The 12,339-nt window shown below is 47.6% G+C and overlaps 4 protein-coding genes and 2 non-coding genes across 6 annotated transcripts; 2 read left to right on the top strand and 4 right to left on the bottom strand.

Annotated features, from left to right (window-relative positions):
• Positions 1-2,044: 2,044 nt before the first annotated feature.
• On the bottom strand, positions 2,045-2,797 carry BDW47DRAFT_127105 (cytochrome b561 domain-containing protein; the record flags this gene model as incomplete). The annotated part of the gene is made up of 3 exons (XM_024816667.1): positions 2,045-2,395; positions 2,465-2,715; positions 2,761-2,797. 3 exons carry the CDS (start codon positions 2,795-2,797, stop codon positions 2,045-2,047), a joined length of 639 nt encoding a protein of 212 aa, XP_024670537.1.
• Positions 2,798-3,879: 1,082 nt separating this feature from the next.
• On the bottom strand, positions 3,880-5,968 carry BDW47DRAFT_108370 (alpha/beta-hydrolase). Its single transcript, XM_024813215.1, is given in 5 exon segments — positions 3,880-4,001; positions 4,014-4,270; positions 4,360-5,473; positions 5,521-5,562; positions 5,618-5,968. 4 exon segments carry the CDS (start codon positions 5,959-5,961, stop codon positions 4,109-4,111), a joined length of 1,662 nt encoding a protein of 553 aa, XP_024670536.1. The 5' UTR covers positions 5,962-5,968; the 3' UTR covers positions 3,880-4,001; positions 4,014-4,108.
• Positions 5,969-6,785: 817 nt separating this feature from the next.
• Positions 6,786-8,908, top strand: BDW47DRAFT_132726 (HET domain-containing protein; the record flags this gene model as incomplete). The annotated part of the gene is made up of 2 exons (XM_024817643.1): positions 6,786-7,551; positions 7,608-8,908. Exons 1-2 carry the CDS (start codon positions 7,005-7,007, stop codon positions 8,906-8,908), a joined length of 1,848 nt encoding a protein of 615 aa, XP_024670535.1. The 5' UTR covers positions 6,786-7,004.
• Positions 8,909-9,130: 222 nt separating this feature from the next.
• BDW47DRAFT_t103 lies at positions 9,131-9,211 on the top strand. Its single transcript has one exon. It is a non-coding gene; the product is annotated as a tRNA-Gly (tRNA).
• A 258-nt stretch (positions 9,212-9,469) lies between these two features.
• On the bottom strand, positions 9,470-10,788 carry BDW47DRAFT_108368 (uncharacterized protein). Its single transcript, XM_024813214.1, has 2 exons — positions 10,541-10,788; positions 9,470-10,469 (listed from the first exon to the last, which is right to left on the bottom strand). The coding sequence occupies exons 1-2, from the start codon at positions 10,652-10,654 to the stop codon at positions 9,669-9,671; spliced, it is 915 nt and encodes a 304-aa protein (XP_024670534.1). The 5' UTR covers positions 10,655-10,788; the 3' UTR covers positions 9,470-9,668.
• Positions 10,789-11,277: 489 nt separating this feature from the next.
• On the bottom strand, positions 11,278-11,387 carry BDW47DRAFT_t99. The gene has a single exon. It is a non-coding gene; the product is annotated as a tRNA-Leu (tRNA).
• Between the last annotated feature and the right edge of the window lie 952 nt (positions 11,388-12,339).

Genomic DNA, 12,339 nt, shown 5'->3' with positions numbered 1-12,339 from the left:
TTAATCCCATCCCTTTTGTGACATCAGAATAAGGGTTATCTGTACTACTCAATCCCTTCCTTCTCCCTACAGGACCGGGCCCGAGCCAACTCGCATAACTTAACATTCTGGGCCAGCTCATTCGACGAAGCATGCCTTATCAGTTGGTCACATCACCAGTAATGCCCACTGATGATGAATCTGCACAACCATAAATTACCCAAACATGCATACTCGTTGACGCAATCCAATCGGGGAATTTGAGTACCATGCAGTAGCTTGATATGGGCCTTATCATATTGCCTCTCGATCTTCGTCAACCCCAACACCGACACCACAGCCCCCGAAAATCATGCATTAGCGGTTATATAGCCATGTATGGTGAGCAGCACCTACACCCCTCGCCACTTGATCCCGTCAACAATAGAGCACTGATGGATCTTCGAAGTAGTGTGGTAGTAAAAAAGTAAAAGCCTTCCGCGCTAAGATAAGAAGCGCGGGAGACCCACACCCGAGTGGAAACCCCGAAACCAACGGTACGAACTAGACTGAATAGTTCTCAGCGAAAGAAAATAGCATGGTCAAAGCCCAGTACACGGTTCCTTGTAGCTATGAACCATTGGTTCTCAGGAACAGTTTCTGGCATGAAGCTCACGATGGTGATTATCATTACCATAGGGACCCCTCGGCAAACAATGCGGGAATATATTTTGCTTGGCATTAGTTGATTAGGGTTAGAGTTTAATGCAGATACAAGATAACCCTAACTTTCGCCCCCTGTTCAGTCAAAGCTTGTACTCATTAATCCTGAACTGAACCATCGCCTTCCTCTAGACAAATTGGATCCACCTGCCACCCATCGATCACGGTCTAGACATAACCGCACCCAGCGGCGTTCTCCACGAGTCTACCACCGGAGAAGACAACCCGTCAAGGAGAACGCCGACCACTTCGCGACGTCCGTGTTGCTATTTTCACAACGTGACCCACCAGGCGCGAACAGAGGGGGGGGCTTGGTCTGGCGTGGTCTCAGATTCGCCAGCGTCTTGAAAATTTTCTTGGCGATTGTTTACCAATGCAGAGGGAGTGACTTCTCACACCAGATAATATTTTATTTGATAATGCATATATTGGGAGCTTGCTACAAGTGATATACTATATCATATTGTTTTCCTCGAGTCTAGTTTCGATGAATTGCATTTGAGAGATAACAGTGTCTACAAACAAAGAAATTACGTATGCTATCTAAAATTGATAACTCATTGACTTTGAGAGGGGTTACTTACTATGAATATGCCTCGTACACGGCCATTACCCATTATAATAGTCGTCGATAAAAAAAAATCAAAAAAGATAAAATGGGCGAAAAAGGGATCATTTTATGTCTAATGACGTCGAGTTTCACAAGTTCCACTCTAAAACCACCAAGTTCTTCTCAGACCATGCAAAGTACCTAAGCTGTGCGTAGTCGGTGTGGAAGTCCGTGCTCTCGTTCGGATTCGTAGCTCAGCGTCTGTCCCCGCGCCTTGGATTAATTGAGGTGGCATAGCTGATAAACCAGTCAGTCTTACTAGTATAGTGGTAAATTCTACGTTAGTTTCTATTCATCTCGGAACCACTGCCAGAGATATGCTCAAAGTATAGTAGGCCAGGGAGTCTCTTATAGGGCTTTAAATCTGTCTACCTGGCTATGTTATCGAGACCCTGTACTTATTTTTGCCTAGAAGGGACGTGTCATAATAGGAGATCCCCCCGGCTTATTATGCACGGCTTTTGGACTGAGTGGCCAGTTCTGGTCCCTCAACCAGTACATTATATTTATCGGACAAACGCTCTGGACATCGCATGATGGTCAATGCTCAAAGTGCACAATCATACATCAATTGATGAAGTATAATCTAACGGGAATGGTTTTGCCAATAGAATGAGAGAAGACAATATTACAGTAGAAATGGCTAAAATCGTGCAGACAGCCCACCCACCTAGCATGTCCACACCGTATGACGCCACACTCTACTCCCACAACCCTCCTCCAACAAATCCTTGAATCGACTATCTCAATTCCCTACCCTCGCGTCTCCGTCACGGGAGGAGGCTGTGACGGCGCCCTAGGCCGAAACCACCGCTTATATTCCGTCCAAGCCGCCACCAGCAACACACAAGCGCCCAAGATACCCCCTACAACACCATACGCGATCTCACCACCCCTGCTATTCGCCGCCAGTTGCAGTCCCAATCCGCCATTGACGATGCCCAGCAGCATCAACATCCGTCCATACCACACATGCAGATGGGTCCAAGCATTGGGTCTGTGGGTCTTTCGGAAGCGGATGTGATGGATCAGGCCAAAGAGCGGTTGAACCAGCAACATTGCGACGACAATCGTGCCTATTTTGGTGTGGGCGTTGTTGTAGGCCTTGTCGGGTTCAGTAAGCGGGGTTCCTCACGGATACAAAGAAAGATGTGTAACATCTAACCAACTCACCTTGTCCGTAATCCTCGCTATCCGCACCCCGAGCCCAAATCCCGCTATCATCAAACTCCAGCTGATAAGTTGCCACGCCGCGTGTATCCAAATACTTCCTCTAACATTGAGAAGCCCGATAGCGATAACACCCAGTGGCATCATAACGCCAAACGTCAACCCCATGATAACGCCATGAGCCTTGATGTAGGTCGGGAGAAGATGGAGGTCTTCGAAGATGATGCGACCCATCGCAGGCTGGACCATCAAGCCTGTCAATATCAGTCAAGGCCTCATTTTCTTTTGAACGAGCATACCTAGGCCTATAGATACGAGCCCCGTTCGAATTGCCATTGTGTTATTTCGTAGTGTCGTGGCGGTATCCACTGTTCTTCATGCTATTGTTGTACTCCCGTCACCATTATATACTGATTGAAAAATGCAGTCGCACGCCCTCAGCCTTCGGATCCCGAAAAGTCCGCAGGGAGTGAAGAAATTGGAAAGTCGCACTCGTATCACACAATTGCTGACAGCCACGGAAGAAGATCAATCCCGAGGTTCCCGAAGCCGGGATGTTTTAGGTCTCCCCCGCGAATGAAAACAGAGTTGGCTGATCTGATCTGCTTGGCTCCTTTTTTGTCATGCCGCATGGCTGTGAGATTAGAGCCCGTTGTGGAGCTCTGATGTGGCATGGCAGATGCAACGAGCAGGTTCTGTCCAGTCACTGGTTGTTAGGTTTTGGTGGCTTATCCGTCATCATTTGGAACCTGGGGAGCCCGAAGCCAATAAGTCAGTGACTCTTGGGGATAGATTCATCATCATCGGTGACTTGTTTCAGTGTTCTTTTGACGTGTCAATATCACTGGCCTTCGCAGATGCTGAAGGTAAGGTTGACCCAGGCATCAACCATCAACTGGTGGACCAGCATAGACGATCTCATTATCTTACCGAACTAATGATATGGCTATTAATCAAAATTCCATTATCCAACCACACGGTAGATAGAGTAACAATATCTACTGACAACAGGACATTGACAAACCCGTGGTGCCATGGTCACACCCTTTTTCTCGGCATGTTCAGCTGAGCCATGGACAACAACATAACCTCAACACGTGGCCTTCGAGCATGGAACACAACATCGGGTATGAGCTTAATTCAGAATTGAGTCTATTCTTCCTTTTGACAATGAGGTATTTGATCAGTACACCTAGCGGCTGAGGTGAGTTGGCTAAACTAAAGTACCCCAGCGATACTGCATAATCACATTGTGATGGAAGAGCGAAATCTAAATTGATATCCACGATCACATGAAGATTCTTTTTAGATGTACTATACACGTCAATGATATATGTCATAGTCACATCGTAGAATCTCTGTGGTCTAAACATCCAACTGTGTTCCCAGTGACGTGCAACCCTGATCCCCCATCATCAATTAGGCAGCTGCACCAAGATGTAACATGGGAATATGTAGCGAGACACCCAATGCCTTTTTAGTTTAGATATCAATACTTAAGACTTCAATCTAGAATACCAATTAAACAAAAAAAACAAAGAAAAACACAAAGAAAAACACAAAGAAAAACAATGCATGAGTAAATATCATCAAATCACCATCAGTCTAATCTCAAATCAAGCTGCCAACCCACACCCGGACTCACGGTCAAACTCCGAGTTTCTCCCACCACCGCGGTTTGACTTTCCCTTCTTCGAACCCTGTCTTATCCGGCTTGCACCTAGTCCCATGTTCCGGCAGCTTGCCGTCCGAAAAGTATTCCTTGATTGCATGGATCGTGCATGCAGAAGGATGATTCATTATGCCGTGCTGTTGACACATTAGCCTATTTCCCTTCCCTATTCCTGCCATTTAAATCCAGAAAAGAGAGAGCGAAAAAAAAAAGACGAAAAACTCACTCCATGTCCCTCATGTACCACAACCCGGCTATCCTTAAACCCAGCCGAAACATCATAAGCAGAAGCCATTGGCGTGACCGGGTCGTAAGGGCTATTAGCCAGCATAATAGGGAAGCTAGTAGTGATATTCCTCCAGCTTCCCTCGTAGCGCTCCGCTGCATCCATCTTCCACTGCGCGCACGGCCATACCTGCGGCAGAAACCCATCTGCAAAGCTCCCCTTACTGCTCTGGTACTGCAGCAAGCTGTACATGTCTTCAGGGCTCTTGGCGCGGAACTTCGCGTCAGAACAAGCGATGCCGTGGAAGGCGTGCTGTTGGAGATTCCACGCTGGCTCTGGTGAAGAGGAGGGGGTGGTCGGTGCCGCTTCGCCGGCTTTCATCCACAGATCCCACTCGCGGCTGAGCGCTGAGCTGATGGAGGCCATCAGGGGGATGAATGAGCTGGGCTGGTAAAGAGTGGAGAAAATACTGTACTTGATCTGCTCGAGGAGCTTGATCTCTCCCGGCTGCCACCAGGGTATGTTTGTTGTCGGGTAATTCTTCGGAAGGACAATCGGCTTGTCGATCAGTTCCTGGAAGACCTTGCCGAGGGCGGCGCTGAGGTCCTTCGGCTTGGTGTCGGGTCCCGTGAAATTCGCAAAAGGGCACAATTCGGGTCCCGCGGCAATACACTCAGTGAAGAAGTTGTCGAGAGACGCCTCTGTTTGCGCGACCGTCGCGGCCCAGTACCCTGAGTAGTAGTCGTCGGCGAGGAGGATGCTGTCGAGCAGCATCCGCCCCACGCGGTCGGGGAACATAGCGGCAAAGGTTTGCCCTAGCGCTGTACTGTAGGATCGGCCCCAGAAGCGCAACTTTCCGTCTTCGTTCAGGGCGTCGACGATGCGAAGCATGTCTCGTGCGACGAACGCGGTGCCGTATAGGTGGCCGGTGTCTTTGAGAGACTTGTGGCAGGCAGTGGCTAGGAGGCCGCCGTCGTGCCACGCCTTGGATTTGAGGATGTTCCACATATCGTCCTGGGGGAGGCTCGCAGGTGTGCTGCGGGTTTTCTTTTCTGTTTTGTTTTCCTGCGCGGCGGCCATGTTGCAGATGTAGGGCATAGTGTGTCCAGTTCCACTGCACGAGCGTTAGGTATGGCCTATCAACATGAGAGGTATATTTACCGAGGATCAAAACCAATGACATCGAATTGTCCGCCCAGCGTCCTAGTGCCATAGTCAGTAAAGTCCAGTCTATCTGAAAGCATATGGTATTACTCACTCCACATATTTGGGTCCTTTTACTACCACTTCCTCGACTCCCGAAGATTTCGGGCCTCCGGGGTTGAAAATGACGCTTCCTTTGCGCGGTTCCTTGGTGGCATGAACCTTTACCAGCTGAATATCCAGCGTCTTTCCAAGTTTCGGCTTAGTGTAGTCCAGAGGGACTTTTAGAGTTGCGCAATCGATGGGAACAGTGATTTGGTCTTTCAAGCTTTTTGGGAATGGCAAGTTGCAAGGGCGCCATTTCAACTCTTTGGGTAGGTGATGAGTACTGTTTGTATGGGGAAGGGCTTGGACGATGGTTGAAGATAAAAGCGAAAATGCAGCAATGAGAGGCCACATGGTGAATAACTCAATGCTATTGAACATTGAATGATATTGTAATGAGATGCTTTACACATATTCTAGGTGAGGGATACGTAGATATATATATATATGGTTTCCTTCGACGCCATCAAATTGAAGCCCAGCTAGGCGTCCTAGAGATCTACATCGATGATATCAGGATTGACATTGTCAACAGTCCCAGCCCTAGGTAGATAAACTCAAGATAGCTCCAGTGGATCACAGCGGCACATGGTTCCCAATCTGGAAACAAAAGTCCAGCTCAGACTCACATTAGCATGGTATGTGCATCGATTGGGCCATGCTTACGGTGGATGTGGCATATCTTGGCAGAGGCAGTGTTGCCTAGCGCTCAGTTTTTCCCATTGGGGAAATCCGGTTTGCGCCAAGGCTACGAAGTAACAGAGTCAGATGTGTTATGATGACGAACCTGTTTCTAATAGGTAGATAAAATCAGATGCATCAATCCTGCGCTCATTGGATCTGACATTCACACTAGCCGGTCCCTCAGCCCTGACCCTTATAACGACCAATTGACTCTTCCCTTTCATGTCAAAGAAGGTGATTCTGAAAATAGTGTTCTATTTTATAACTTCCATGATTCAATCAAGATTTAGACTTTGTCTTCAGTTCCAGTGACTTCATAGGATTTTTGACCGATCACAGCCCTAGACTTCTCATCTCATTCATATTTGAACAAGAGTGTCTTGGCAGGATATATATGATGATTGTTAAGGTCGAGAAGACCTCTAGTATCTTCATTTTTTTTCTTGTACGGTGAAGATTCATTCATCACGGATTCGTGTCCTTGCCAAGCGAATCTTACTACATGTGGTTACTTCATCCCCCAGGTCGGGGTCAATACGAGCCCGCGCAGCACGTGGTGCATGATGCTGCGACTCACGACCAGAACACCTCTAGGTCCTTACTTTCTACGCAGAGACTGAGTCTGTAGACACACGCGGGGAAGTAGGTCTGTATAGGCCGATGCGATCTATCCGTCAAATCGAAAGAAAAGTCGCGTCTAGAACGAATGAACAATGGACCCGGTCCTCGAGCCTTACCGATACCAAAGATTGAGCACGCCCCGCTCATTCCGGATTCTGGAAGTTGAACGATTTTCAAAAGATCCAGAAGTTCAAGTGCTTCATGGCAAGATCACAGAGGAGTTTATTGACAACCCTCCAGATTACGAAGCCCTTTCCTACACATGGGAAGATCCGACTCTTTCAGAGCAGATTATCCTCGACGGACGAACATTGTTAATCACGCATAGCGCCGCGACTGTCATCCGGCGCATGCTGCGGGGAAAGTGGACGCGGCGAATTTGGATTGATGCCGTCTGTATTGACCAGTCAAGAGACCCCGCTGCGCTTCGAGAGCGCAGTGGTCAGGTCCAACTGATGGCGGAAATCTACCGCGCGGCGAGTCGCGTCAACGTCTACCTCGGAGAAGGTGATGCGGAATCCGACGCCGCGGCGAGAAGCCTCCTGGCGCTTTCCCTGTCGCGGACGTTTGCTCTGGCCCCTGGGCCATTCAAGAACTTCAGGAGAAGGAGGTACGAGCGGCGGGTGGCCGATGCAGTCCGTAAGCACACTCATCTTAGCCCACAAATGTAATAGCAAACTCTGACATCTGAGCAGGTATAACAGAGGAACGGCCGTACGGGCTTCTATTTGCGCTGTTCAGAAGACCTTGGTTTCAGCGCACCTGGGTACTCCAGGAAGTCGCCATGGCGAAAAGTACCATGTTTTACTGCGGCAACCGGCTGGTGCATATGGAGGTGCTTAACGCAGGCATTGACTTCATGTCCGTATACGGCCATGCCTCCAACTTGCCCGCGGGTCTCCACATCCACTGGAAGTCCTATATCGAGACACACTATGCCCTCCAGAACATTGTGCGCAGAATATCTGAGGGGGAAACTCTGCCCGACCTAACATTGACTTCGATTCTCCTCAGTGTAAATTTAAAGTTCGCTACCAGGCCCGAGGACAAGGTTTATGGGCTTTACGGGATTTGCAAATATCTTGGGTTCCGGTTGCCTGAGCCGGATTACCAAAAGTCTCCGGATGAGGTGTACACCGAAGCGGCGTGTTGCATGATAGAACAAGATCGGTCACTGGAGCTTTTGAGCTTGCTTGATGGTTCCGGGCTGGCCTTAGGGTTGCCGTCATGGGTGCCTAATTTAACGGGCTTCCTCGCGCCAAACGGGACGAAAACCTTCACCACTACAAAGCACTTTCAAGCAGCTGGGTCAAGCAAGTATACCTATAACTTGACAACGGAGAATACAAGACTACGAGTGCTAGGAAGAAAACTTGGCCGGATAAAGTCAGTCGGGATAATCTGCGACACGGACCCCAACAACCATCCTGCAATAGGACCCCCACATACAACGCCTCAAGTGTTCGAGGCTGTGACGCTTGCGATCCAAAACTGGGTACAGATTGCGCAGGAGATAAGCACAAATGCGTATCCCACGGGGCAGCCGTTTCTCGAAGTCTTTGCCCGGACGTGCTTTTACGATACCTGTTACAGCAATCGGATCACTCCAGAGCAGCTGGCGATGGGGACGAAGTTTATCTCCCTGATCCTGGCGATGACATCCGGGATGGCGTCGCTTATGAGTGAATCGGTGATACAGTCAACATTGCAAGAGCTTCAGAGCCCTGCCGTAATCAGTACTTCGGAAGGGAGCATAATGCATACCCTGTGGAAAAGGATGTTCGCCACCGATGGTGGACTACTCGGAATGGCGCCGTGGAGTGCGGAGGCGGGTGATGAGGTTGTGCTTCTGGCTGGTTGCTCGAATCCTTTTGTTGTGAGGCCGTGCTCCGGGGGACATCAGGTCATTGGGCCTGGGTATGTCCATGGGGTCATGGATGGAGAGGCCTGGAATGCACGATCTGAGTCTGATGATGAGTTGTTTGTTTTTGTATGATACAACCTTGTGTACGTTTTTATAAGTATGAGTCCGATGAGTAGACTAATTAATCACTATATCAACCAATATTATAATTGGTATGTAACAGATGTAATAGATGGTTATTACCACCCGACCACTAAAGCATCATACTATTTACAAGTGATAACTGAGGATATCGTAGTCACCATTCTGCACTCCCAAAATGTTTCCTTAACTAAAAGTATTAATCATACAACTGCTCTGGTGGTGTAGCGGTAACATCGTTCTCTTCCATTATAAGGCTAAGAACAGCTCCGGGTTCGACTCCCGGCCAGTGCAATACGAATTTCTTTTTTTGCTTTCTCATTCCGGAATTTAGTTTCATGCGTGATTCATATAATAAATACACTTGTTAGTGCTTGGTTTGCCTATTGATGAGGTCTTTCTCTTCCTTTTATTTGTCTTTTTCCCTCTCCTTTAGCACTTCTTCATCTATATGGAATATGTGATTGTATGTAGATTACACACAGTGAAGATATGCACCTTGTACTTTCCAACCAATGCATCATTGTACAAATAGCTCAGTTGCTCGATGGCTCTTAGCATACACTGATAGATCCTAGAAACAAGAGCAGCAAACGTGTAAGCTTGACATTGTACAGTGACATCACTCATAACATTGTTAACAACTATACAGAAGCAAAGCTGCCTCATTCATCTAATCTATATGCGTTGGGTTTATCCCGGTCTAATTAGTATTCGCCCATTATATTACCCAAGAAATAACGCCATGCCATTATGCAAAAGCAGGCAGGGTCATCTTGTGCATATAATCATCCAAGAGTTTCTCCTCTTGGTCAATGAACGGCTGCACTATAGCCCTCCCCCGAGTAAGCTCATCTTGCAACTTCACCCACTCCGCCTGGTGATCCACCCGGGAACCGGACCCCGAGGCACTCTCCTTGCGCTGAACCGCAGACCCGTTCGCCTCCACGCCAGTCGCATGGCCATTGGCGTCGCCGTTCACCGCAGCAACAGGAGGACAAAGCGGGACATATCCCGCGGCCTCAAAGGCGTCCTTCGGCGGAACGGTATACCGACCCTTCTTGAGCACATATTTGCTGATAGCCAGCGCCAGCACCCTCTTCTGGCGCTGCTCCTCTGTCTCCTCCTTCTTCTTTGACGACGCGCTCTTGGGTTTCAGGAAGTACGTGACGATGTAGATCCACTTCTCGTCGTAGGATGCGATGTGCGACTGCACCTCGTACTTCATGTAGGGAGGGATCTCGCGCTTGAAGTTTGTGTACACACTGCCCAGGATAAATCCCAGCACGCCCTTCTTGCCGTCTTCTTTGAGCTGTTTTTCGAGGAACGAGACTCCTTTCATGAGGACTGAGGAGATGAGTGCTGTACGGGAGACGTCCAGATCGGAGAAGTAGGTCGAGTTGGACTTGTGCATGTTGGAGTCGAGTTCCATGATCGGGGCGCGCGTGAAGATGCTCTTGGGCTCGAGGAAGGACGAGCTCGGGGACGGAGGCGGTTTCACGGCGGGGTTGATGAGGTAGCCATGTTTGAAGAAGTAGCGGTACACGCGAATCTGAAAAATGTATGTTAGTATACCAAAGATTTTGTTTTTATGAAAATGGAGCGAGGCTTGGGTTTTCTTACATGCCAGACTAGAGGAAGATTTTTGAGGTTGAACAATGCAAAGCCGATCGCGACGGCTTTCCAGAAACTGACCGAGCTCCAGAGCGAACCGGCGAGGGAGTGAACGAATTCCATGCTGAAATATATAGATCGATGTATCACGAGGTTTGCAAGGCTATGCAAGCAATCTGATGCAAGAAGAAGAAAATAATAACGATAAAGGAGAAATAGAAACAAAGGAAAAGAAAAGAAGAGAGAGAACGAACAAGACTGACAACGAGAGAAAATGCAAGGAGAAGTTCACCCGCGGTGTATTATTTTAATTGTATCAGAAAGACTAAGATCAAAAGGGAAAGGGCCTGCTGTGGCCGAGCGTTCAGCAAATCAGTCTACATATTGAAGGATTAGTCTTGATTTACCTCGGCCCAGGTTGCCACTTTTGTGCCATCCATGGTAACATCCTCCGAGGTTTGAAGATAATCGGGGGAAATCTCCGACTAGTCTCCCCGATCATCTATAATCGGGATGCCGAACCCGGTTTTGACACATTCTGCTGGAGTTCTAGAATCCCAGTCATCTCCGCAGATAGGTAGTGGGAGGTAACAGCAAAGCTAGATACACTCTGATCAAGAACCAAACGTCAACTATCTGGTCTTGAAGGCATGCAGGCATTCTCTATTTATGCTATAAAATACAAACACACCCAGCTGGTGATCGATCTTTGTCCCAAATATATTTGGGATGAAAAAAAAAAGTCATGACAAGAGTGGGATTCGAACCCACGCACTCTGGGAGTATTGGGATTTCCAGTGTTCTGGTAGAAGCTTTCGCTTGAATCCAACGCCTTAGACCGCTCGGCCATCTTGCCCGATGAAATATAAAAATCTTCAGTTTCAAAACCTGATCCTGGTTTGACGATTATCAGATCTGAGTCAGATCTTCGATTATCCTGAGCTCATCTGAGCTACCTTTATGGTCATGACTTATCAAATAAAACCAGGCTGGTCATAGATGATGTACAATCTAAATGCGTTCTATGGACTCCGTACTTAATAATTAAGTACGTTCATACAGCCCGGAAAGTTGGGCCAAGCAGACAGATCTTCTCGGGCAATAATGCTACTTCTGTGGAGTACTACGTCGCAGAAGAGCATATGCCGAACCTGCAACATTCAAACGACTGTTGAATCCACGCACGAAGTAGAAGGAGAACTCTACCGTATGTAAACAAGTACAGTGGATCTATCTTATTGACTTGTAGCATTACCAAGTCGTATGGTAGGTATGAACTGTGTATACCGCGAGAGCATATCAAGATATATATAGTGCACGGAATGCTGAGCAGAAAGCGCAACATAGTCGATTCTTGGCTACTGAGGTACATGAACTCTCTAGTGTGCGATATAATATCAATAAACTCTTAGTAAATGCTAACATACTTACAAGACATAACATAAAAAGAATATATAACATCCTTCACAGCAATAAGCCGTCCATGACAGGCAGAGGAAATTAGTATAACGGCTATATATTTCTCGAATTGACCTCTTCCAAACACATACAAACATAGAATGTGGAGAACAGGGCTTCCCATATGCTTAGCTGTACCTAAGCCGCTATTATGAATGTGATTAAATAATGCATAAGCCCTTTAGTTGTTACCACTTTGTGAGTAAAAGTGTCAAGACCCTAGGATCCCTTGATGCTTCTTGTTTTCCAACCGAGTCGCCCACCCTGTATTTAGTATAGTAGATATAATAAAATACAAAAAATACATATGTAATTTATATTGCCTATAGAATTATCTATTTTAACAGGCT

The sequence above is a fragment of the Aspergillus candidus genome, assembly GCF_002847045.1.
Source record: "Aspergillus candidus strain CBS 102.13 unplaced genomic scaffold BDW47scaffold_34, whole genome shotgun sequence".
Classification (NCBI taxonomy): Eukaryota; Fungi; Ascomycota; class Eurotiomycetes; order Eurotiales; family Aspergillaceae; genus Aspergillus; species Aspergillus candidus.
Note: the sequence above shows the minus strand (reverse complement) of the source record. Positions and strands in the feature narration are given on the sequence as shown.

Coding starts and splice junctions, on each gene's coding strand:
- BDW47DRAFT_108370 (XM_024813215.1), bottom strand. CDS start 5,961: ATGTGGCCTCTCATTGCTGCATTTTCGCTTTTATCTTCAACCATCGTC. Junction 5,474..5,520: donor GTCATTGGTTTTGATCCTCG/GTAAATATACCT, acceptor ACGCTCGTGCAG/TGGAACTGGACACACTATGC. Junction 4,271..4,359: donor TGGTACATGAGGGACATGGA/GTGAGTTTTTCG, acceptor ATGTGTCAACAG/CACGGCATAATGAATCATCC.
- BDW47DRAFT_108368 (XM_024813214.1), bottom strand. CDS start 10,654: ATGGAATTCGTTCACTCCCTCGCCGGTTCGCTCTGGAGCTCGGTCAGT. Junction 10,470..10,540: donor ATCTTCCTCTAGTCTGGCAT/GTAAGAAAACCC, acceptor TACATTTTTCAG/ATTCGCGTGTACCGCTACTT.